Genomic DNA, 22,598 nt, shown 5'->3' with positions numbered 1-22,598 from the left:
GATCCTGCCCAGAGTGATGATGTGGCAAACCAGGAAGTGTGAAGAATCCAAAACTGCTTGTGGCAGCCACTAATAACCCTGCCAGTCAGCAGGCACGTTCACATGGACCTTCAGTCAAAACTGGGGTTTTTTGCACAAAGGATTTTGTATTGAAAGGGTTGAAAAACAATCAGTTTGCAAGAATCCTTTTAGAAAGGATTTTTACTGCTTCCTTCAATTTCCTAGCTCACGCCAGGAACAGATTTATCTGCATGGAAAGTTTAGGGTTATTGCACATATTCTTAGTAGCTGTCATTCATTAGCCCCCCATAGCTGCTCATCCACAGTGCTGCTGCATCTGACCAAAAATATATGTCTCCTCTGAAGTGCACACCACTGAAACATATCCCTCCTTTCAAACCCTTTTCCAGATGTGTTCCTAATTTTAGGCCGAATTTGACTTTCCCCAAGGAAATGACTGCAGGGCTGGTACCCCAGGAAACTGCAGTCAAAAACGTAACAGAATTCAGGGACAAAAGTTAAAGTAACTCATTTCTTTGTGTTATGAAGAAATTGAAAATAGATGATCACAACTGTACCTTCTAGTCTTAAAATCCTAAATTCCATGTTTTGTTTATTGTATCACAGAAGGCAGAAATTAGTCATCTGTCAAACAATAGGAGTTCCTTATGAAAGTCAAACTATACTTTCAAATCTGATGTTAAGTCTAATGGATTTTTTTTCTTTCATTCGGACATGATCTGTCCGGCAGGGTAGGAGAGTTCATCCTATACAGGGACAGGAGTTGGACCCAATGATCCTTGTGGGTCCCTCCCAACTCAGGATATTCTATGCTTCTATGACTCTATGAATTTGACCATTCTCTTGGATAAGGGCACTCCAAGGATGCAGACCCTCTCATGTTCACAATGCAGAAGTTTTTCTATATTCTACCTTCCTCATGATGATCTAAAAGCTATATAGCCCTTGTATGGCAAGTTGCACTGAAATGGTCCCCATGTGAATGGCTAAGCTTCACTTATCCCCTGTAATGCATCATAGCATAATAACAATAATTCTAGTCTAAAACTAGATTAACAATTTGCTGAGGCCTGGAGGGAATAGTATAATTATAGGTAAATGGAATATATGAGTGTCCTTTAGCAATATTAGTCCTGATTTTCAAAAAAGTCATAAAAGTGTGCCTAACTAGAGGAAGAAACATACACATCCTTTGGAAAATTAGCTCAGGAAGAGCACCTTTCATTGCATAACATTCTGGAACAAATCCAAGTATTTTGGAATATATTTAACACATTGAACAAAAATCCAGAATGCAGAAGGATGAAGAGTTTATACATAGTGATTTTTGCTCCAGCCAACAAACAAATCCTGTTGTTATAACTACTTGCACAGTGACCTCACTAAAATCCTTTCAATTAAGTTCATACTCCCCTTTACAATATTACTTCCTTCTACCTCCTTTTTAGGTGAGAAAGTTTACTATATGCTGTTTGGAAGGGATAGTTCAATAAACTATATGATAAGAAATGTGTCATCTCTACAAGCTGAAAGTACTGAAATTTAACAAGATCTAAAAGAATAAAACCATCTTCTGCATTTGGTCCAAGAGTCTCAGGCTTACAAAAAGATGTGTGAGCTCTGGCCTATTCTTTTTTATTTTTAAGACAAATCAATGGTTTTGTCAGTGGGTTTTCATCCTTGTTTCAATGTTTTTCACACCTCTGGGATCTGACACTGCAGGCCATCTCTGCATAGGCTTTTCCTGTGAGCCCCAGCACTTCAGCACTCTTTTTAACACTGCAGGAATGTTCCGTGATGTGTGAATGAAGAATCCAAACTGAAGAGTCCATTTAGTTTTAGTCATAGTTTTAAGACATAAATGAAGTGAATGACATTAAGATTCTTTTGCCAATTTGATAATAAATAATAGTATGGGGATAGTTACAGACTGCTTATTTGAATCCGCTGTTTTCATGAGATTCTGATCCAGTTCTTTCAAGCAAAAAAAAAAAAGATATACACATTTTCATTCAGTTTTGACAAAAATTCACAAAGAACTGTAATGTGAAGCAATACAGGAAGTTTTCTCTGGGATTCAAAATGCAGAAAATGCAGCATTTGAAAAGGAGGTGGGTGGCACATGTAATGTTAAGCCAAAGGAAAAGGTTTAAATGTAGTATCTTTTCCACATGTACACTTCACTTTGCAGAATATATTAACTGACTCCATGAGTCAGCTATCAAAATTGCCTGTAAATTACTTTCATTATGCTTGAAACAAAATTATGGTTAATTTACAATGATTGTAGGGTCATAAAATGTCAAGCAGAGCCTTCTGAGACCACTGACATGCTGCAATCTTTACTACAGAGCACAGAGAAGGAAAACCAGACCTTCCTCAGCCATTTACATTGCCTTCACATAGATCCATGGTCCAGAAAATAAATGCTGGCTGTGGTCCAGCACACCCATTATTTTCTTAACCTCAACAATGTTCATAGTCTTATACATAGTTCATAGGAACTATAAGCAAGTAAAATTAAAGATTTTTTTTTCCCTACCTTTCATTTACCTTTTTCTGGCTCTCAAAAACATTCAAGCAACCATAAATAGGAAAAAGTCCTGCCTGGGTGTTAAAGTCCAGAGGCATCAAAAGGACACTGTCAGCCTGCAGCTGTTGATCTGAATACTGAGGACTCCTTTGCATGCATGCAGTTTTGAGCATGTGTTTTACGTAAGACCTTTCAGTACACTAGCACCTGTGACGCTTCAAGAAAATGATGCATGTAATGTATATTTGGTCAAATAAGACAGTACCTGAAAAATGTCTCGCTTGCTTCTCTACCACAGATCTAAAACTCATACTGGAATTCTGGTCATCCTGCCCTTGTCTTCCTAAAACCCAAGTGGCACTTGGAAATGAAGGTCCAGTTCTCCAAGGAGAGTGGTAGATAAATGAGTGATGTCTTTTTAACCTGCTGTTCTTAAAAGTTTACTGTAAAGGAGATTCTGAAGCCTCACCAGGCAATCTGCCACAACCTCAACTATCCTGGCATTAGAGCATTTTTCCTGCCTGCTAAGGTAAGCCTATTCACAGCAGACACTTCCTTCCCCTTTATGACTATGACCCATGTAGTTGTCGAGTAGTATCACATCTTTCTTCAACCCTCTCTTCTCTAGACTTAGCAACCCCATCGCCTTGAACTTTCCACAGAAGTTATGTTTTAAATAACATTCCTGTGGCTCACCTCTGTGCTCCCTCCAGTTTGTCCCCACCTTTCTAGATGCATGGTGCACAAAACTGTATGCAAAACTCTCCTCGGGGACACATCAGCACCTGTTGAGCAGAACAATGATTTCATTTGTTTTACTTCCGGCATGATATTTGCCTTTTTTTTAAAGATAAAAACTTCTTTTTACTCGCATTCAGCTTGTGATCAGCTACTAACTAGTTTCTCATGCTGCATGGTAATGTCAATATTTAATTGCAACTGCAGCACATTATTTCAATTCCTTTTTAAACTGCACCCTGTTTTGCTGGGTGTTGGAGGTCAAATTATATATTTCCAACTTAAATGTGTATCGCAGTCTGGTTTAATGTGGACCTGCAAATTCCAGAAGGCTTCACTGCTTCTATCCACAATACCTATTCTTCACATTAAATGCCTTGTTAAAGTAGTCTCTAGTTGATTTTGTTTCCTAACTCCAGTATTTACAATCAATTTTATCCTCCTTTTTTTCTTGTTTATGTCTTTGAATACTTATGTCTAATATTAGTCATTTACCTAGCCCATGAGGACCTGATATGTCCTTGTGGTTATTCCCAATAGGGACTTAATAAACAATAGCTTACTAGGTAAAGCTTCAACAAGACAGATACTGCCCTTCATGCATTTTAGCTTCCCTTGGGCTATCCTATGCAGGATGCTAACATGAAAACCATGTTCTCTGCTCCATATAGAAAAGCAAGATGGGGAACTCAAGTTGACTGAGTTCCCATCACTTTGAATGAGACACTAATACAAATAAATCAAATTTTTAATAATACCCAGGTGGAACTTGGCTAGGACTGCTTTGTTAAGATTTGATAGCATAGGTAGGTTTAATATCATCATACCTGCTCATTTTCAGCATTTTCCATAACTCTCACAACAGGACTAATTCATGTGCACCCTCAGCAAATTTGCTAAAATTGCATCTCTCATATATTTTGTTCTGTGATCTCTTCCCTTATTATGCAGAGTTCAAATGGTTTAGTCACTCCTACCAAATTTCCACACACCTCACATGACTCCAGCAGCTCTTTTTAAGGACATATTTGCTGTGGTGTTCATCTGTCATTTTCCTCTCTCTACAGCAATCATAGGTTCATCTATAATTTTGAATTTAATAATACTTGATCTTTTCAATCACCTCAGAAACCCTGAACTAGGTGAATATATAGCATACCTTACACTTCTGTGGTTGCCCTTTTAAAGGCAATTGAGTCCACTTTCATATGTGCCACTTCAGCTATCTATCAACTCAGACTGCCAGACAGTGTAAAAGTTGAAACGCTGATATGAGAGCTTGAGGGGGGGGTACCTAAAAATTGCAGGAACCAGGTTGCTGTAGTAGGCCTTCTAGCCAGGTGGTTAGTAAGATAAGAATAAAAAAAAATCCCGTAGAAGAGAATTGATAGGGACAGGATTATTAATATGCTGTGCTGCCTGGAGAAGACAAGGTTGTAGTCCTAAGTCAGATTTCAGTGTGCTGCCTAGATCTGATGCAACTTTGAGCTGCACGGGCTATGTTATGGCAGAGGGTGGTGTAGCATTACTAGCTAATAAAGAAGATTGATTAGTTGTCTATGCTTGGTGCTAGTTCTGCTCAAGGGAGGCTCAGGAGAAGTGCCATAGGCCAGCGTGCCTTTTTTTTTTTTTGGGGGGGGGAAAAAGGGGCATGAAGAAGGGCCAAATGTGATACTATCTTAGGCAAAGTTAGAGTTTGGGTTATGCATGTATATATTCTTAGCCCATGCTTTCTTTCTTTCCTGCTTTCTACTGCACTCTTTCTTCCACTGATAAAACTCTTGCACGCCACTTCTCTCAGAACAGTAATACCTTCAGATGTCTTATTTTCTGTTACAGTGATTTCATAACAGCTATCTACTGTTGTAGGTTGTCTTCTTTCAGTCCCACAGGGAGGTACTACAGCTAATGTAACTCAAATTTAGTTTTCCATGTTACATGAAAGAAATCCACCTGTTGGAAAAAGATGCTGGAAGCTGTAAAGTAGCTGGCTAAAGTTCTAGCTTCACACCACACCACCTCTAAGTGAACCAGTCCACAGATTTAGCAGATCTAGCCCAGCTGAGCGATGAGGATTGCTTGTCCAACCTTATCTATTCTAGAGCATAGTAATGATGCTGTAACTCTGCTCTGTTTGCAAGGCAAGCATAATTTGAGAATAAATAGCTATAAATATTCTGAATGTTGTATTTAAAATAATTCTGGCAAAACGCACCAGCTTTGGTCCTGCCTTACCACAAGAGAGCAATTATGCTCCTTGTCAAACTAGAGCAGATACATGGGTTTCAGAAAGCAGGTCTCTCAGATCCTGCTTCTGTGAATCCAGAGACTTTTGAGAGATTCATCTGACAGCTAATTACTAATCTTAGTCTGAAACTTCCCTCATTCATAATGGTGACATGAAAGCTAAATTTTGTTTTCTTGGTACTGTTCAAAAGGTGTTAGTGTCAGCAATGTAGCTTTGGCTAGTACAGATAAAGTCAGCAAGCCTCTCCTCCCCCCACGAAGGAGGTATACTGTAGTCTCATCATGTGATGTTGGCTAGGAAATTGCCGAAGAAAATACACTCATATTCAAGTGGGTTGGCTTCCCAGTTCACTGAGGAAGTGGGGAGAGGTTCCTGATCTCTGCAAGGACACTTACATCACATGATAGTTAAACCAAGTGAGGTCTCCACACAGTTCAGTTGGTAAGTCAGTAGGGTTGCATGAGGTTGCACCCCTAAAATGGAAACTGGCATGTTTCAAGCAGACTCATCATTACAGTTGTTTTTCTCTCCACAACTAACCATGAAATTTTTGCCATTAAGTGTAGGCACATTCAAATCTTTTCTTTCAATAATTTCTGCTCCTATGTATCTTCAGTCATTAAAGTCTTGCTATTCATGTAGCATAATATTCCCTTAGCTGTGTAGTGCATTCATTTACTGCTTGTTCACCACCTGAAAAAGTGCATTGCCATCTTGGGGTATACTCATGTCACACTTTGTCCCATTCACAGCATTAGTCTCTATCCATTTCTCTTACCTATATGTGTAGAGTCCCTAATCATAGAACATCTTTCTACATTCTTCCATTACACTTTGCACATTAATGTTATGCTACCATAAATATTACATGGGGTGAACACCCTACAAGCATGTATGCACCTTGCATGAAAAATAAATAAATAATCATGTGTTCTGATTTCATATCTGTTTCTCTTCAGTTTAAGTTTAAATTACAAGACAAAGTTGCAAAGAAATAAGGACCATTTAAATTAATAAAAATAATATGCAGAAATAAAAGATTCCTGGAAATGTCTTACTGCAACAGAGTCAAATTCTGTAGAGGTATAAAAGATGCTATAAGCTGTATAACAGGCCAGCTATACATTGGGTCCAACAGAGCAAACTGACAATCAGCCTAAAAACTCTTGATCAGACATTGATCCAAATTTTCATCTTAAAGACCTTTAGTGCAAGCATGTGATCTTTGCTTTCATGCAACAATGCCTACAGATTTGGCTTGGTGGGCAGCTATAGAGCTGTTTTATGATCTGCTGCAGCTTTTGATCAGGCAGGTATGGGCTGGGTTTTTTTTGAAACCTGGGGACAGGTATGGCAAACCAGGGCAGAGTTTCCCAGAAACACATTCCCGCTCACATATTCTTGCAATTATTGCAACTGCCCTCAGTGCTTTACGTCAGACATCCTGAGTGAAAGTAGAACAGTGTGACGTTTTCCTTTCTTCACAAGGAACTATGATAATAAAGCAAGGAATGAAGACTACTAATTCTACAAATACTAGTGTCACCAAGAGCATGATGCATTTGCTCTTTTAAGATCTGACACTGTTGTCTGTATTAACTGCAGGAAAAGCTGCCTTTTCGCTACTTTTTTCCTTAGGATTTGGGAAGCTGTCATAATCCACAGTGCAACAGCTATAACAGCCAATACAAGCTAAGGTCCTGCTGTGACCTAGATAGAGAGCACATCCCTGGTGCAACACCTCTGATTTCACTGTACCAAAGTGATAAATTTAAACTAATTGTAAATTACAGAAAACCAGCTGTATTAGAACTGCGTAACACATACTGGGCTTGATTTTTTTTTTCTCCTTGTCATGGTATGGTCACTGATCTGTTACTAGTGCAATGGAATTAAACTCCTTCTGCCCTTTGCAGAGCAATAAACAACAACTACCTTCAAAGCAAGGGGGAGTAACAGCTGGCTGGGGCAGGCCACACTCAGACTGGATGCTGTGACAAATTAATTCTAACTGTAAAGGGCTGTTTATTTGTAGCAAAAAAAACCCCTATGCTGGTTTCCTCCTTAGTTTCCATGAAACTTTAAACTTGCATTATGTAAAAATGCAAACTTTACTTACAGCAAAGTTTTGGGACACAGAGCCAGGACTGAGAGTCTTCCTTTAATGTGTAATCTTCTTTTGTTACACATTAATGTAAAGGATCATAAAGGAATAAAATAGACAAAAGCTTATTGTTCCCGACCTGTGATCCGCCATAATCACCTGGCAGTGACAATTGCTTCTGGAGTAAATGTAATGACGCCAAGTTGATTTTAAAGGGCCAGAGTGCTGGGTGTGTGTCTGGGAGTGTTTCACTCCAGACTGGGCGTGTGTTTCCAAAACCAGTCTCACAGCCATCTGCACTCATTGCACTTGGATTCACACCAGGATCAACGGGCCATGACCAAACTGTGTTACTTTCATATGGTACTGAGCCAAAAATCACACTACCCCACTGACGGTTGCTCAGCCTACTGGACCAGAACTGAGTTGGTCTGCAGCAGCCCCTCTCATGTGGGTGCCTGAGCCTCAGCACCTGCTGTTTCACCCTCCACATCCACTTTATTCCTTAATACAGAAATAGAGTTTGGTGCCTCGAAAAGAGTCTAAGCAGACTTTTGGTAGTGATGAAACTGTGAAGTGAAATTACCTGCTCCCTTTTTTTTGCGCTGAAAGCTGTCTAACTCTAGTGGGTTAACCTTGGTTGGCTGCTAGATGCCACCCAGCCGCTCTCTAACTCCCCCTTCTCAGCAGGAAGGCAGGAGAAAATGAGATGAAAAAGCTTGTGGGTCATGATAAGGACAGGGAGGTTACTTACCAATGACCCTTATGGGCAAAACAGACTTAACTTGGGGAAAGATGTCTTGGGAAGATGATGGAACAGATCCTCCCAGAATCTATGCTAAGGTACATGGAGGACAGGGAGGTGATTCGAGGCAGCCAGCATGGCTTCACCAAGGGCAAGTCCTGCCTGACCAACCAAGTGACTTTATATGATGGAGTGACTACATAAGTGGCCAAGGGAAGAGCAACGGATGTCATCTAACTGGACTTCCGTAAAGCCTTTGACACAGTCCCCCACAGCATCCTTCTCTCTAAACTGGGGAGATACAGATTTGATGGGTGGACTGTTCAGTAGATAAGGAATTGGCTGGATGGTTGCATCCAGAGGGTAGTGGTCAATGACTCAGTATCCAAATGGAGACTGGTGACAATTGGTGTCCCTCAGGGGTCCGTACTGTGCTGTTTAACATTTTCATCAATGAGTTAGACAGCTGGATCATGTCTACCCTCAGCAAATTTTCAGATGACACCAAGCTGAGTGGTGCAGTTGACATGCCAGAAGGACAGGATGTCATCCCAAGAGACCTGGACAAGATGGAGACATGGGCCTGTGTGAACTTCATGAGGTTCAACAAGGCCAAGTGCAAGGTCCTGCACCTGGGTCGGGGCAACCCCCAGTATCAATACAGGCTGGGGGATGAAGGGATTGAGAACAGCACTTCCAAGAAGGACTTGGGGGTACTGGTGGATGAAAAGCTGGATACGAGCTGACAGTGTGTGCTTGCAGCCCAGAAGGCCAAGGTACCCTGGGCTGTATCAAAAGAAACATGGCCAGCAGGTCAAGGGAGGTGATTCTGCCTCTCTGCTCTGCTCTGGTGAGACCCCACCTGCAGTGCTGTGTCCAGCTCTGGAGCCCTCAGCACAACAGGACATGGAGCTGTTGGAGAGGGTCCAGAGGAGGGCCACAAAAATGATCAGAGGATGAAGCACCTCTCCTATGAGGACAGGCTGAGAGAGTTGGGGGTGTTCAGCCTGGACAAGAGAAGGCTGTGGGAAGACCTTATTGCGGCCTTTCAGTACTTGAAGGGGGACTATAGGAAAGATGGGGGCAACCTCTTTAGCCAGGCCTGTTGTGACAGGACAAGGCATAGTGGTTTTAAATTCAAGGAAGGTAGACTTAGACTGTATATAAGGAAGAAGTTTTTTACAATGAGGGTGGTGAAGCGCTGGAAGGGGTTGCCTAGAGAGGTAGTAGAGGCCCCATCCCTAGAGACATTCAAGGACAGGTTGGACGGGGCTCTGAGCAACCTGATCTAGTAGAAGATGTCCCTGCTCACTGCAGGGGGGTTGGACTAGATGACCTCTAAAGGTCCCTCTCAACCCAAAGCATTCTATGATTCTATGATTCTAAAATTAATTTATTGCCTGTTAATAACAGAGTAGGATAGTGAGAAATAAGAACAAAACTGAAACCACCTTCCTCCCACTCCCCCTTCTTCCTAGGCTGAACTTCACTCCTTCATTCACAACTCCTCTAGCCTCTCTGTGCCATCCCCCAAGTGGCACCGGGGAGATGGGGTCTGGAGTCAGTTTATAAGACTTTGTCTCTGCCAATCCTTCCTCCTCATGCTCTTCCCTTGCTCCAGTGCGAGACCCTCTCACAGGATAGTCCTTCGTGAACTTCTCCAACATGAGTCCTTCCCAGAGGCTGCAGTTCTTCACAAACTGCTCCAGTATGGGTTCTTTCCATGTGGCACAGTCCTTCAGGAACAGACTGCTCCAGCGTGGGTTCCCCACAGGGTCACAGTTCCTGCCAAAAAGCCTGCTTTGGTGTCAGCTTCTCTCCACAGGCTGCAGCTCCTGCCAGGAACCTGCTCATGCATGGGCTCTCCATGGGGTCACAGCTTCCTTCAGGGCATGTCCACCTGCTCTGGTGTGGAGTCCTCCAGGGGCTGCAGGGTGGATATTTGCTCTGCCATGGGTCTCCATGGGCTGCAGGGGGACAGCCTGCCTCACCATGGTCTTCACCATGGGTTGCAGGGGAATCTCTGCTCCAGCACCTGGAGCACCTCCTTCTTCACTGACTTTGGTGTCTGCAGGGCTGTTTCTCTCACATTTTCTCAGTCCTCTCTCCCAGCTTGCTGTGCAGCGTTCTTTACCCTTTCTTAAATATGTTATCCCAGAGGCACCACCAGCATCACTGATGGGCTCAGCTTTGTCCAGTGGCAGGTCTATTGGAGCCTGCTGGAACCAGATGTATCTGACATGGGGTCAGCTCCTGGTGTCTTCTCACAGAAGACACCCTTGCAGCTCCTCTTCTACCAAAACCTTGCCACATGACATGGTCTACCTCCTGTTTTAGATGTCTCACATACTTTCTGGTTCTGCCTGTAGCTTCCTTGGGAGGGTGAGAACAAAGGAAAATTAATTTCCTGGAACAAAGGAAAGTGAGCAGAAGGAGAGGGGAACAAGAACAGAGCTTCACTTAAGTAATGCTTTGCCTGAGGTTGAGTTATTGCCTTACAAAAGGAAGGAAATTGTATTTACAAGAAATGAATTTACATTTAGACATTAATTTTTTTTAGATGAACACCAAAGTTCTTTTTCAGTGTGTGTATTAATGTATTTATTAAGCTTTTTACAGATTAGAAAATGTCTAATTCCTGCTATAATCAGTTGCAACCCCATCAAGTCTATATCTATTATATAAATTTTGTATGCTATTGTAGCATATTCATCTGTCAAATATTGTTTGGTTGGAAGCAGCTGTAGTATTTTGGTAAATTTTATATAATTTAGAGGAGACACCCTCTGAGAGAAAAAAAGCAAACTGAAATGAAGAAAAGCAGGCAGGATGGAAAAGTAAAATAGTAGACCATAAAAAAGAAATGGCAAATAAAAATTAAAAAAAAAAAGTGAGAGGATGTTCCCATGCTCTATAGATCTCCGTGAGGCAATGAAGCAAGCATTTTTATTTTATTTTCATGAGGCAAATATTTTAATGGCAAATTTACTACCTTTAAATTATATATTCATCATAACAGAGTAAAGACGGCAATTAAGGGGTCCTGTGGCTATATCTGATTGTATTTCTTCTTGCAGTTTTGTGGAAAAATCTGAGATAAATGCATTACAGATAGAGTCAGGCGTCCTGTTAAAACATGCAGTAACAATAGGAGGATTTTTTATGACTTAGAATAACAGCCTGTGTGGTGGGAAATAGCACACTTCAGGTGTATGTAACATAAGTAGCAAAATTTGAACTGCTCAGCTAAGTGCTCCCTATGGCAGAGAGTGATCAAGAGGCAGTTATAAGCCACAGCTAAGCCAGTCAATTTTAGGAATCTAGTCACATGCAGTGAAGCCCAGTGTTATACTTGGGTTTCAGAGAAGTGGAGTGAAAAATTTACTAACATGGGGTTTGGTTAAGCAACCACTCAGGGGCTGGCAAGCAGCTACATGAATAACTGTTCTAAAGTTAGTGAGGCTTCTTTGTGACTCACTCTTCACCACCCGAGTGCAAGAGGTCCTTATTTGGTTGTGCAGCTTTTTAATTGTTCTGTTGCTTTTTAATGGTGTCAAAATCCAGCATCTTGGAAAACTCAGCATAACTTGCTCTCTGTGAAACAGAGGCTGCAACTCTGCTCAAGGAAGGAAATTTCTGGTGAAAGAACATCTCTATGGTATAACCAAGTTTACCGACAAGGTGGTGTTATTGTCTTTATACTCAGTCACTGGCAATCAGACAGAAAAGGACCCTTCCCACACCCAGAGGACCTGTCTGACCAGCAGACAGCTTCCAGCCATGAGTCAGTGCTGTGAATCAGGAACCATTTCAATAGGGGCAATAACACGATCACACCTCACAACTTCTAGGGAAAAAAAATGGAGTAAAAAAATGTTTTACCTATGTGTTCACAGATGTCTGGTTTTAGTTTTTTGCAATCTTCCTAACTAAATCTCAGCTGTCTCTAACACACATAAGGTTAAATCAAGCTTTTGCACTGGTCTTATGTTGACTGCATTCAAATTCAATCTCACACCTTCTATACTAGAGCATAAAACCCTGGTGGTAAGACTGTAATTCTTCTGGAATTGCTTTACTGTATGTCAGTTTACAACTAAGTATATCAACTCTATGGTGTTTTGAGGCAATTTAATTTTTTGATGGAAACAGGATTTTGCAAATCAGGCTAAGTGGAAAATTTTGGTTAACATTATTTATACTCCCAGCACTTTTTCCAAAGGCCTATACAAGTCCATGGGGCTCAGCACAGGTAAAGGCATAAGAAGGTAAAGTCTTGCTGTGCCTACACTGCCATTCAAACCCTGTTCTCTGTCACCACCAAAGCTCAAACTCACTGTGCTGTGCCGGTATATACAGACATGTGCAGATCCTCAGGATGAGTCAGGAAAAGCTTTAGATGTTGATTGCTCCTTAGTTTGTGTTACATTTAGTGTGGACAGACCGAGTGCATCATGCTTCCCCATGCTGTCACAGCTACTCTGCCTGCCCTTGCAACACCATTACATGATCAGTCTGTTTTATATGAGACTCTGCTGCTTATCACAGAGGTCCACTGGAGGATTACAGGCAGTCTGAGGTTGCCTTAGTCCAACTTCTAAGTTAAAGGTTTCCTACATGAAGGGGTATGGTTTTGTCAAGACAAGATGTACACAGGGCTTTAGCCTGCATCTTGACTCAGGCCTTTAAAGACAGTGTTGACCCAGACTTACAAATGGATGGGGACCGCCAGCTACAAAAAGTGAATTCACAAGTGAAAGGTAACTATAGGAGTTTAGGCCACTACTCCTGCCCAGCAAGGTTTGGATCTACACTGCAGTGAAACACAGCTACCTGACCTCCTACCCTCTTCCCTTCCCCATGTCCTGTACATGTGCTTCTGGAGGAAGGAAAGACTGCATGCACCTAAAGGTTTTATCTTAGGACTTCAATATAAATTGAATAAAGCAAATTTTTATATGGAAAATTTTGAGAGATCCACACGTCTGTTAGCAGGAGGAAAGAGAGACACCTAATCATTGACCAAAGGAGTACTTTTTAATTTGAAGGATGTCAGAACTAACACAGGTAGGTAACATAGGAATGCCATTTCCCTTGTGGTTTACTGCTCAAGATTATTTTTGTAAAAACTTATCTCTATATTTACGTCTTTTTCCCACATGATGCCCCAATTAAACTGCTGTAAATACAAAGTCATTAAATGCAAAGCAATTCTAGACACTGTAAGAAGATGGTAGATCCACAAGTTGAGATACATTGTTTGATTGTAGAGACCTTATCGCTCTCTACAACTACCTGAAAGAAGATTGTAGTGAGGTGGGTGTTGGTCTCTTCTCCCAGGTCACCAGCAATAGAACAAGAGGAAATGGCCTCAAGCTGCATCAGGGGAGGTTTAGATTGGATATTAGGAAAAATTTATTTACTGAAAGAGTGGTCAGGCACTGGAACAGGCTGCACAGAGAGGTGGTGTTCAAAAAACATGTAGATGTGGCACTTGAGGGCATGGTTTAGGAGCCATGGTGGTGTTGGGGTGACAGTTGGACTTGATCCTAGAAGTCTTTCCCATCCTTAATGATTCTATGATTCTATGATTGTTTAATTATTAGTAACATACATCTGTTAGTTCTTGTCATATTGTTTGTGCTGAGCCTGAACTTGTAATAACTTCCTCAGGCCTTTCCTCCCATAAAGCAGTGCAACGTGAGGTAGATCTTCCTGGGAAATAACTCAATGCACCCTGATCCAGTCAAACAGAAGGGAAGAACTGGATTGCCTCTCTCCAGGGATGGGCTGAGGCAGTGCCAAGGGGCCCTGGTAGGACCTCGGTGCCCAGGCAGGGATGAGTGGAGGTTTTTATACTCACACAGCCTGCAAAAGCAATACCTAGCCCTGGATTCCAGGTGCCAAGGGACTCCTTTGAAGAGAGCCCTGTCAGGGGTTAAAGCTATGGAAATGGAGTGCTGAAGCCATGGAGATATGCCTCCCTCTGCAGTCTACGCCCCAGCCAAGAAAAACAGCCCGTAACAACCATGAGGGGACTTCAAATCTGTGTTGCTCAGAGGCCATTTTGCATCGAAAAGGAGTGTGCCACTCAAAGCTGAGACAAGAAGGAGGATGAAGGTTCACTTTGTGAAAAAATACCAGGAAAGTTCTGAAGCAGACTCTGCTTCACTGGGCTTAGCCTCAAGAAATTGCAATGCAAAAAAACCATTTTACTCCACAGAAATATTTGCCATGTCTGAATTTTATTTTTTGTTAGTCAAATTAAATAGCCAGATAGCAGAACAAAACAGGCATCCTGGATACCGTAAGAATCCAGGTCTACCCAGTTTGGTAGGATCTTAAATACAATATTGCATAATTTACAAGTGATCCAAACAAAACATTTCCCAGGAAGTTTTGGCCATTCTTTTTGCCTGATATTCACTGTGGTGGGTAGACCACAGCCAGCAGTTAATCACCCACATAGCCACTCACTCACTCCCCATGCACAGTGAGATGGGCAAGAGATTAGCATGTGCAAGAGAAAAAACTCATGGTTTGAGATACAGACAGTTTAATAAGTGAAAGGGGGGGGGGGAGAAGTGATGCAAAGGCTTACCACCTCCCACAAACAGATTGATGTCCAGCCAGTCTCCAGGCAAGGACTACCTTGGAAGATGACCCTCACTCCACCTTCTTCTTGTGCTAGCCCAGTTTTATTGCTGAGCATGAGATTATATTAAATGGAATATCCCTTTGGAGAATTTGGGTCAGCTGTTGCAGCTGTGTCCCCTTCCAGCCTCTTTCCCACCCAGCCTCTTCCATACCCTGAGGGGGCAGAGTGTGAAAAAGAGAAATCCTTGACGCTGTGCAAACACTCTTCACCAATACCCAAAACACTGGTGTTTTAGCAACACTGGTTTAGCCACAAATCCAAATACAAGACCATACCGGTTGCTATGAAGGTTAACTCCATCCCAGCTAGAACCATAACATTCACAAAGACATTTGATCAGCTCTTGACTTGCATTAATTCCACTGTTGGCTGCATTCAGGTTGGGCAGAATCTGGCTGAGCCTCCTGTCCAAGTCAAATGACCAAGAAACAGAGTGGTCATTCACCACTGAATCATTCAGTTCTACTTCACTTTTTGATCCCACTCATGTCCAAAGGAGGCTCAGGTCTTTGTTTCTATAGATGTATTTTTCTCTAGACCACAAATGCTCTGATGAGTATCAATGAGTTCCACGTAGGACATAATTTCATGAAACATCCTTGTTCACAGCAGGGTTACCCACCTCAGAAAATGTCACAGTGTAAACATTTCAGTGGTAATGAGCCTTCTTAATAGAATTTTACATCGTGGAGTGCTTTTATTTGCACTGTGTGGCTACAGCAACTTCTAACAGCATTTCTTCTGACCTCTTTGAACTTTCTCTACATGGGCCATACTCTCTGGCATAGGCAAAGGTTCTCTGCTGAATGTAAATTATATGACTATGAAATTATTTCTCCTGACCCACAAGAGTTTTTGTCATTCAAGATAAAAAGATAAAGTCTGCAAAATTCACACAGCTAAACCTAAAAATCAGCATTCGTTTCCTTTTGATATTGAACTTATTAGAATTAGATTGATTCCTGCTGATTTTGAGCTCTAAGAAATTAAAATTCTTTTCACAGAAAGTTTTTTATTTCAATTCAAGGCCAATGTTTATGAAGAACCTCTCTTTTTTCAAAGAACAAAAAAGGAAGGGAGTTGACAAATATCCAGCAGAAAATAAAATGGAACATGGCACCTGTCCTTTCTCAGCAAGCTCTTGTTTTTAAACTCTCCTTTACACTTTTGCCCATGGCCCAGGTAAAGATATATGTGAGTTGCTCAACAGTCTGTCGACTGGAATGGGGCTCTGGAGGCTTTCAAATTCCTCTTGTGTATATGAGGAAATAATTAGTACCACACTCTGGAGTCATAGAGTTCAAAGTGGTTTAAACACATCTTCATCTCCTGCCACCCAGACCCTGGTCCAGATCCTACTTTACTGCCACAGTCAGACATAAAGTCAGTTTTTGACGAAGACAAAGATAGACCTGCTCCTAACAATAAAACAGTTTTTTTCCATTGTTAAAATTTGGGCATCAGGAGATTTCCTGTAAGCCTACCAAAATGTACAGAAATGATGTCATGGCAGGTGTCTGGGCTGTTCTCAACATCAGATAGAAGCACTGTTTCTTCAGCAACAATTTCGGACACTACTGTGTAATGTAGTTCTCTTCTGCATAATTCAACAGTATTTTGGTATAGACCATCTCTCTCTGAAATTAAAGTCTTTCTCGTCACGTTAGTCAGAAGTACATTGGGCTTAAACTAGTAACTCACAAACCCTTCCATACGTGTTCATATACCCATATGAGTTGTCCTACTGTGAGAAACAGTGATGGTGCAAAATGTGATGGGGAAAACCCATTTGCACGCTCTTCCTTTCAGATTAGAGGTAACATGGTCACAAAACTGCACGGCCTGAAAAAAACTCACAAGCCAGCCTGTGGATTGATGTTTCCAGTCCTCAAAAACCATCACTTCCAGTGGGGTTTGGTGGAGTGAAGCTGAGACCAGTGTTCATCTTAGGGGAACAGGGAGGTTTTGGCTGCCCTGCTTAGCTTTGGTTTTCTTTGTCAGTGATTCATGGTCAGATTGCACTGGTACAGCCCAAGGTAGAAGATAGCTCCATGTTTGTTAGGGTAAGCTCCTCTTTTTTTTCCTGAGGGCTTTCACCCATTCTTGTAAATTATGTTTTATATCTAGTTCTCCAATGTAAAGAGACTGTCCTAAAAAGCCATCACATTTGGAAGGAGAGGGACAAAGGCTTCCCGCAGTCTCTTATTTCTAGCAGGCACATTTAAAGAGTTCTCTTCTGATCTCTGTAAAAACAGCAGAAAGCTTTTTATCTTCACTGAACTGGATTTCCGGGAGCACAGGGTACCTCACAAGAGAATTTGAATCAGAAAAATTACCTAGACAGTGTTGTGCATGCTTCCTAGGAAATGCCAGTAGTTTCAGTGAGATAGCACTCCCATCCATCTCATCTCTGCATCAACTAATACAGGCAGACGGTCTGACCAAAAGGCTGTTGCAAAATGCCTTTGTGTATGAGGGACTTGGGGGAAGTGCAGTAAGAAGTGATTATACAGTAACTGTACTGATGAAGCTACAGAAAATGAACTTCCCTATGACCCTCTGGTTTCACTACTGGAATAATATGAAAAGAGAGAGCCAAAGCCGGCTGCTATCTCTGACATGACATCAACAGGGAAGTCAAAGGAAAGATTGTTTAACATGCTTTCATTTGCTTCCTAGAATAGTGATGACATTATATTAACACCACCAAAAAATGAGTCACATATGTAATTGCTGCTTGGAGCTATCAGGATCTATATAAGCATTTTAGCTGCAGTCTTAGGAGACAGAAGATCAAATCCTTTCTGCTATAGCAAGGCCCCCTGGCAAGCTGGGCACTATGCAATACCTCTTACTTTGTGCTGCCGTCCTCCTATCTGAGAGTCTTGCTTTCCCAGCACAACGTGAACCAGAGTCATGGAGAAACACAGACACTGAGAATGTAAAGGTATGTTACTGGGGACAATGGAATTGCATTATGAATAACCTGATTTTTGATTCAGCTTCTACATTCCTCTTCTATCTGTTTATGTCATCTTCTTACCTTACACTATCACAACAGTTTTTGCAGAGGTGACATAAAACAATTTAAACTTGCTATTTAGCTTAGACACTCTAAGTCTAACTTAGAAAAGAGACCAAGTTCCAACTGGTAAATAAAGGGGAGCGTGTAATTTTTAAAACATCTCAAAAATATTACGCAGACTGTGTTGGAAGGCTGCAGATTTGAATGCTCAGTAAATTATGTTTACTTAAAAGGATTGCTTGCATACAGTGTCTTGCTGCTATTGCAAATCTTTTTATATATGATAATCCCTACTACAGAGAGAACAGCATTTGGTAAACTGAAATGGAAAGAAAAAATACATCTAAAACTAGCCATGACTGCAGGACAATGAAACAATTCAATCAAATGAACCAAAAGATCACATATTTATATATTAATTTTTATTTTCCTCTATTTCTTCTAGGCATATCTTGATAAATTCTTTCCACTTGTTACAAAAACACAAAGCCTAAGCTTAGAAGAGAGGATTAAAGAAATGCAAAGGTTTTTCCACCTGACCGTGACTGGAAAATTAAATGCAGAAACAGAAGAAACAATGAAACAGCCCAGATGTGGAGTCCCCGATATAGCAGATTACAAAACATTTCCTGGAAATCCAAGATGGAGAAAGACACATTTGACTTACAAGTTAGTGATGTTTCAGGTTTTACAGGGAAAGGGATTGCTTTGTATTTAACTATGTGGGTTTCCTTCACACCCTAAATGACATTAATCTTTTTTCTTTTGCTGCCAGGATTGTCAATTATACACCTGATCTACCCCAAAAGAAAGTGGATGATGCAATTAGGAGGGCTTTCATGGTATGGAGTGATGTGACTCCACTGCAGTTCAAAAGAGTATTCAGGGGAAATGCAGACATTGTGATTGCATTTGCACGTCGTGGTGAGAATACCTATAATTTTTAAAATGCAATTGTCCATGTTTGACTCAAAGCATGTATTTTTATAGCCACAGCTTTAAGAAAGATCAGAGTTTGGAATTATCCTGAAGTCTGCATAAATTTTATCTTCTCTTTATCATGCCACCAAATGTATACGTTATGATTCAGTTTTACACCTACGAAACCTTTAGGAAGTACTTTCAGAGTTACAGCCATGAAATGCAGGGGAAATTTAGCTCCAGAATGAGACACCTAAATTTAGGTGTTCAAAGCTCTCTCTGCCTTGACAACTAATGGGACCAGATCTGTAGAGCAAACCATCTGGTTCTGAAGATTCAGCCTCCACAGGCTTCATTCAGGCAGGTTCAGGCAGCCATACTTTGATCTAGAACTAGTCTGATTCCCTGGACTAAACAGTCTTTGGCAGCTGGGGTGCATTAGGTTTGGCCATAGAGAGTATCTTCTGATGGATTTTCTTCTAAGAGGAAACCCATCGGTGCACTCTGAGATGCCACAGCATGGTAAGAGCAGATGACCAGCAGAGTCACTTCAGAAGCTCACTTGTGACCCAGACTAATACATGAATGTAGCCGTACATTTAACTTGTGCCTGGCACCTAAACTGACTCAGCTCAGCCAAACTAAATGCCTGCTTTAAGGTTAGCTGACTTGTTCTCTAGATCTATTGACAATATTTACTATATCTCCATTGACTGTAAGTGAGGGTCAGATACCTGGCTTGTAAGTAGATGACTGCACGTAAATACCAGCTCATGCTTCACTGATAGGAAGAATATTATGTTGCCATGAAGAGTCGACTAATGTGTCAAAGTGAGAAAGGACCCTGCAAGCTGGAATGGGTTTTAATCCCTTGCATGTACTAGGACTAGGACTTTCTGCCCATGTTAGCCCTGCCACAAGGTCCATCCACATGGCCTGAGGGAAGGGACACAGAATGGCATTTGAGTTCCCAAAAACTCATCAGTCAAGCCAGAAGCTCACTAAGGGGTAGGGGAAAATTTTCAAAGCCAGTACAAATATACCATCCTGGCAGCTCTTGCACTCGAGGTAGGAAATGGTAACATTCCACATGCACTGTGATAGAAGTAGGTAATAGACCATACCCCAAGGCTGGGGACAAATAAACACAGCTCTTCAGGAACATGTTATCTATCCCACATCATTGTCTTCCACTAAAATCAGTACAAGTGAGAATGTCTACAACTAATGTTGCCCAGCACTTTCCAACACTGAAAACATTCAGGTGCTTATAATGTTGTCAAGCATTAAGTATTTATTCTGAAATAATCCCTGATTGCTGCCTCAGAAACACATTTCTGACAAAGGCTCAGATGAAGATGTTCAGCTCTTTCTGAAACATGCAGCAGCCTGAATTATCAAATACAAGTTTTGAACTTAAGACATGAATTTGGAGAGTGTTTCCTAAGCCTTGCTCCTTGTTTTTACAACCTTGCTGCTCTTGTAGGATTTTTTTAAAGGATTGGTAATGCACAAAACTAGCACAAACAAGCAACATGCTCCAATTTGCTGAATTTAAACATTACAGCTGATGCCATCTGATGACTTTTATTTCCTTTCAAATGCAGCGCATGGTGATGGAAATCCTTTTGACGGAAGAGGTAACACACTAGCTCATGCATATGCTCCTGGAGAAGGGCTTGGTGGAGATGCTCATTTTGATGATGATGAAAGGTGGTCAGAGTCCAATCAAGGTAAAACCCACATTGTGTATGAAGGGAGAAAAGCAAATATTTTACATGTTAGAACAACACAGCCGTAGGATATGCTTTCCATAACTCTTCATGCTTTGAACGCTTTCAGTACCAACATTTCTGTTCTTTTCAACTACCTTTCTAAGTACTTGTGCTTCATTATCATTAGCAGCTACATAATGCCTGCTCTGTACATATTCTAAAGCACTTTTCACAGGCTAAACAAGGACTATGAGCCTCTGTTTTCTACATAAATTATGAAAAGGTAAAATTACTTGCTTGTAGGAATACGGTTGACTAAAAACAGAGTTAGAAAGAGGCTCAGGTTCTCTAGGTGCACATGCAAGGGAATGGTAATGTTTTTAATTAAAATATTTTAGTTACATAAGGAAGTTCAGTAATAACTGATCAAAAATCCAAGCTTTCATTCCAAGGGAATGAAAGAGATAAATTCTCCTGCTATTTCAATTCTTTGTATGCTAAAAAGAAATGTCATGCCTTTAACATACATTTCTATGCTTCTGTGCTGCAGAAGTTAATTTGTTCCTTGTTGCTGCTCATGAATTCGGCCATTCTTTGGGACTTGCTCATTCAAATGTCCGTGAAGCTCTGATGTACCCTCTCTACTCATATGTGAACCCAGCAACCTTCAGACTTTCAGACGACGACAGGAAAGGAATTCAGAAGTTATATGGTAAATTCATTGAGATTTGATTTTCAAGATAAAACCTACTGGGGTTCTCATTTCACTACCCTCCCTGACTGCAAGGGCTTCATCATATTAGCAGAAAGAAAGAAGAGGAACAAACTTGGGAAAAACACATTCCTGTATACTCTGTCCACTATGTTCCTTCTGTAGCATGCCCCCACTGCAACCAAGAGGTAACGGAGCAGCAGTGCAGCAGTCTGGCACACTGTCTGCCTGCACACCTACATATTGCCAAACAAATCCTGTGGACCTTCAATGAGTGGGGCTACTGGCAGGGAAACGAGAGATACTATGACACTTACCAAGTCAATGCGACAGTTCACTGAAGGTAGAAACTACTCAGCAGTAGGAGTGGAGCATAATTAGAACAGATCCCACAGGGTAAACTTTGCGAGGTTTGCTTTTCTTAGCACCACCTTCCTCAGGGCACGCTAGAGGAACACTAGGAATAAAACACTGTTGTCGGCATTGTCCATTTCCAGTACATTCTTTATGTTTTGTGCTTCTTTCCCACAGGGAGGAGGTCACCAAATTCTTGAAGAAAGTCCTTCAAAAAGACCAAAGAATTCACATCTGGCTGTTTTGTTGTTCCAAAACCATTTTAATCCTCTAGCTAATTAAAGTGGTAAACTCCTGGACTGCACTCTCTCTCCCTGAATGTTTATATTGATTTATTTGCACTTTACACAATTTCACTTAAAAATTAAACCCCTTCCTAAACTTGTATACTCCGTTGTCTCTGGTTTTTTTGTCTTCTGTCATTGCTCTGGGGGATTAAATAACTCCTGCATGTGTGATGGACAGACAGACAAATATCTTTCTGAATAGAAGCATAGGTACCTAAAAAGCCTATGGGCATTTACTGCTGGAGTCACACTCTGTTCCTGGCTTGCTTTCAGTTCCCATGCATGCCCTGGCGCTTCACAGTGCTGCCTGCTCAGAATCACTGTGCTTCCCATATGGCTTACACATAGAGGAGAAGGTCTCCACAGTGCTTCCTTCAGCATGGTCCGGGATGCCTTCCCAAAAGGAAAAGCTTTTCAACTTTGTGTCCTCCCAGCTTGCTAGTGAAGCAGGTTTAAGAAGCAGTTGACTAGGATTCCCATTGTCCACTGATATTCAAACACCTATCACCTCTTTTGAAATAATAATAATAAAAAAAA

The 22,598-nt window shown here is 41.3% G+C and overlaps 1 protein-coding gene across 1 annotated transcript; it reads left to right on the top strand.

The window, feature by feature from the left end:
* Window positions 1-17,821: 17,821 nt before the first annotated feature.
* MMP7 (matrix metallopeptidase 7) lies at window positions 17,822-22,161 on the top strand. Its single transcript, XM_075081898.1, has 6 exons — window positions 17,822-17,994; window positions 18,518-18,741; window positions 18,848-18,996; window positions 20,601-20,726; window positions 21,259-21,420; window positions 21,952-22,161. Exons 1-6 carry the CDS (start codon window positions 17,887-17,889, stop codon window positions 21,972-21,974), a joined length of 792 nt encoding a protein of 263 aa, XP_074937999.1. The 5' UTR covers window positions 17,822-17,886; the 3' UTR covers window positions 21,975-22,161.
* The last annotated feature ends 437 nt before the right edge of the window (window positions 22,162-22,598 follow it).

The sequence above is a fragment of the Phalacrocorax aristotelis genome, chromosome 1 (genome assembly GCF_949628215.1).
Source record: "Phalacrocorax aristotelis chromosome 1, bGulAri2.1, whole genome shotgun sequence".
NCBI classification, from domain to species: domain Eukaryota; kingdom Metazoa; phylum Chordata; class Aves; order Suliformes; family Phalacrocoracidae; genus Phalacrocorax; species Phalacrocorax aristotelis.
This window is presented reverse-complemented; position numbering and strand designations above follow the sequence as displayed.

Bases quoted from the DNA above. Each gene is read 5' to 3' on its own strand.
- MMP7 (XM_075081898.1), top strand. From the start codon at position 17,887: ATGCAATACCTCTTACTTTGTGCTGCCGTCCTCCTATCTGAGAGTCTT. The intron at 18,997-20,600 runs GTGAGAATACCT...TTTCAAATGCAG, and splicing joins GATTGCATTTGCACGTCGTG to CGCATGGTGATGGAAATCCT. The intron at 21,421-21,951 runs GTAAATTCATTG...TCTTTCCCACAG, and splicing joins AGGAATTCAGAAGTTATATG to GGAGGAGGTCACCAAATTCT.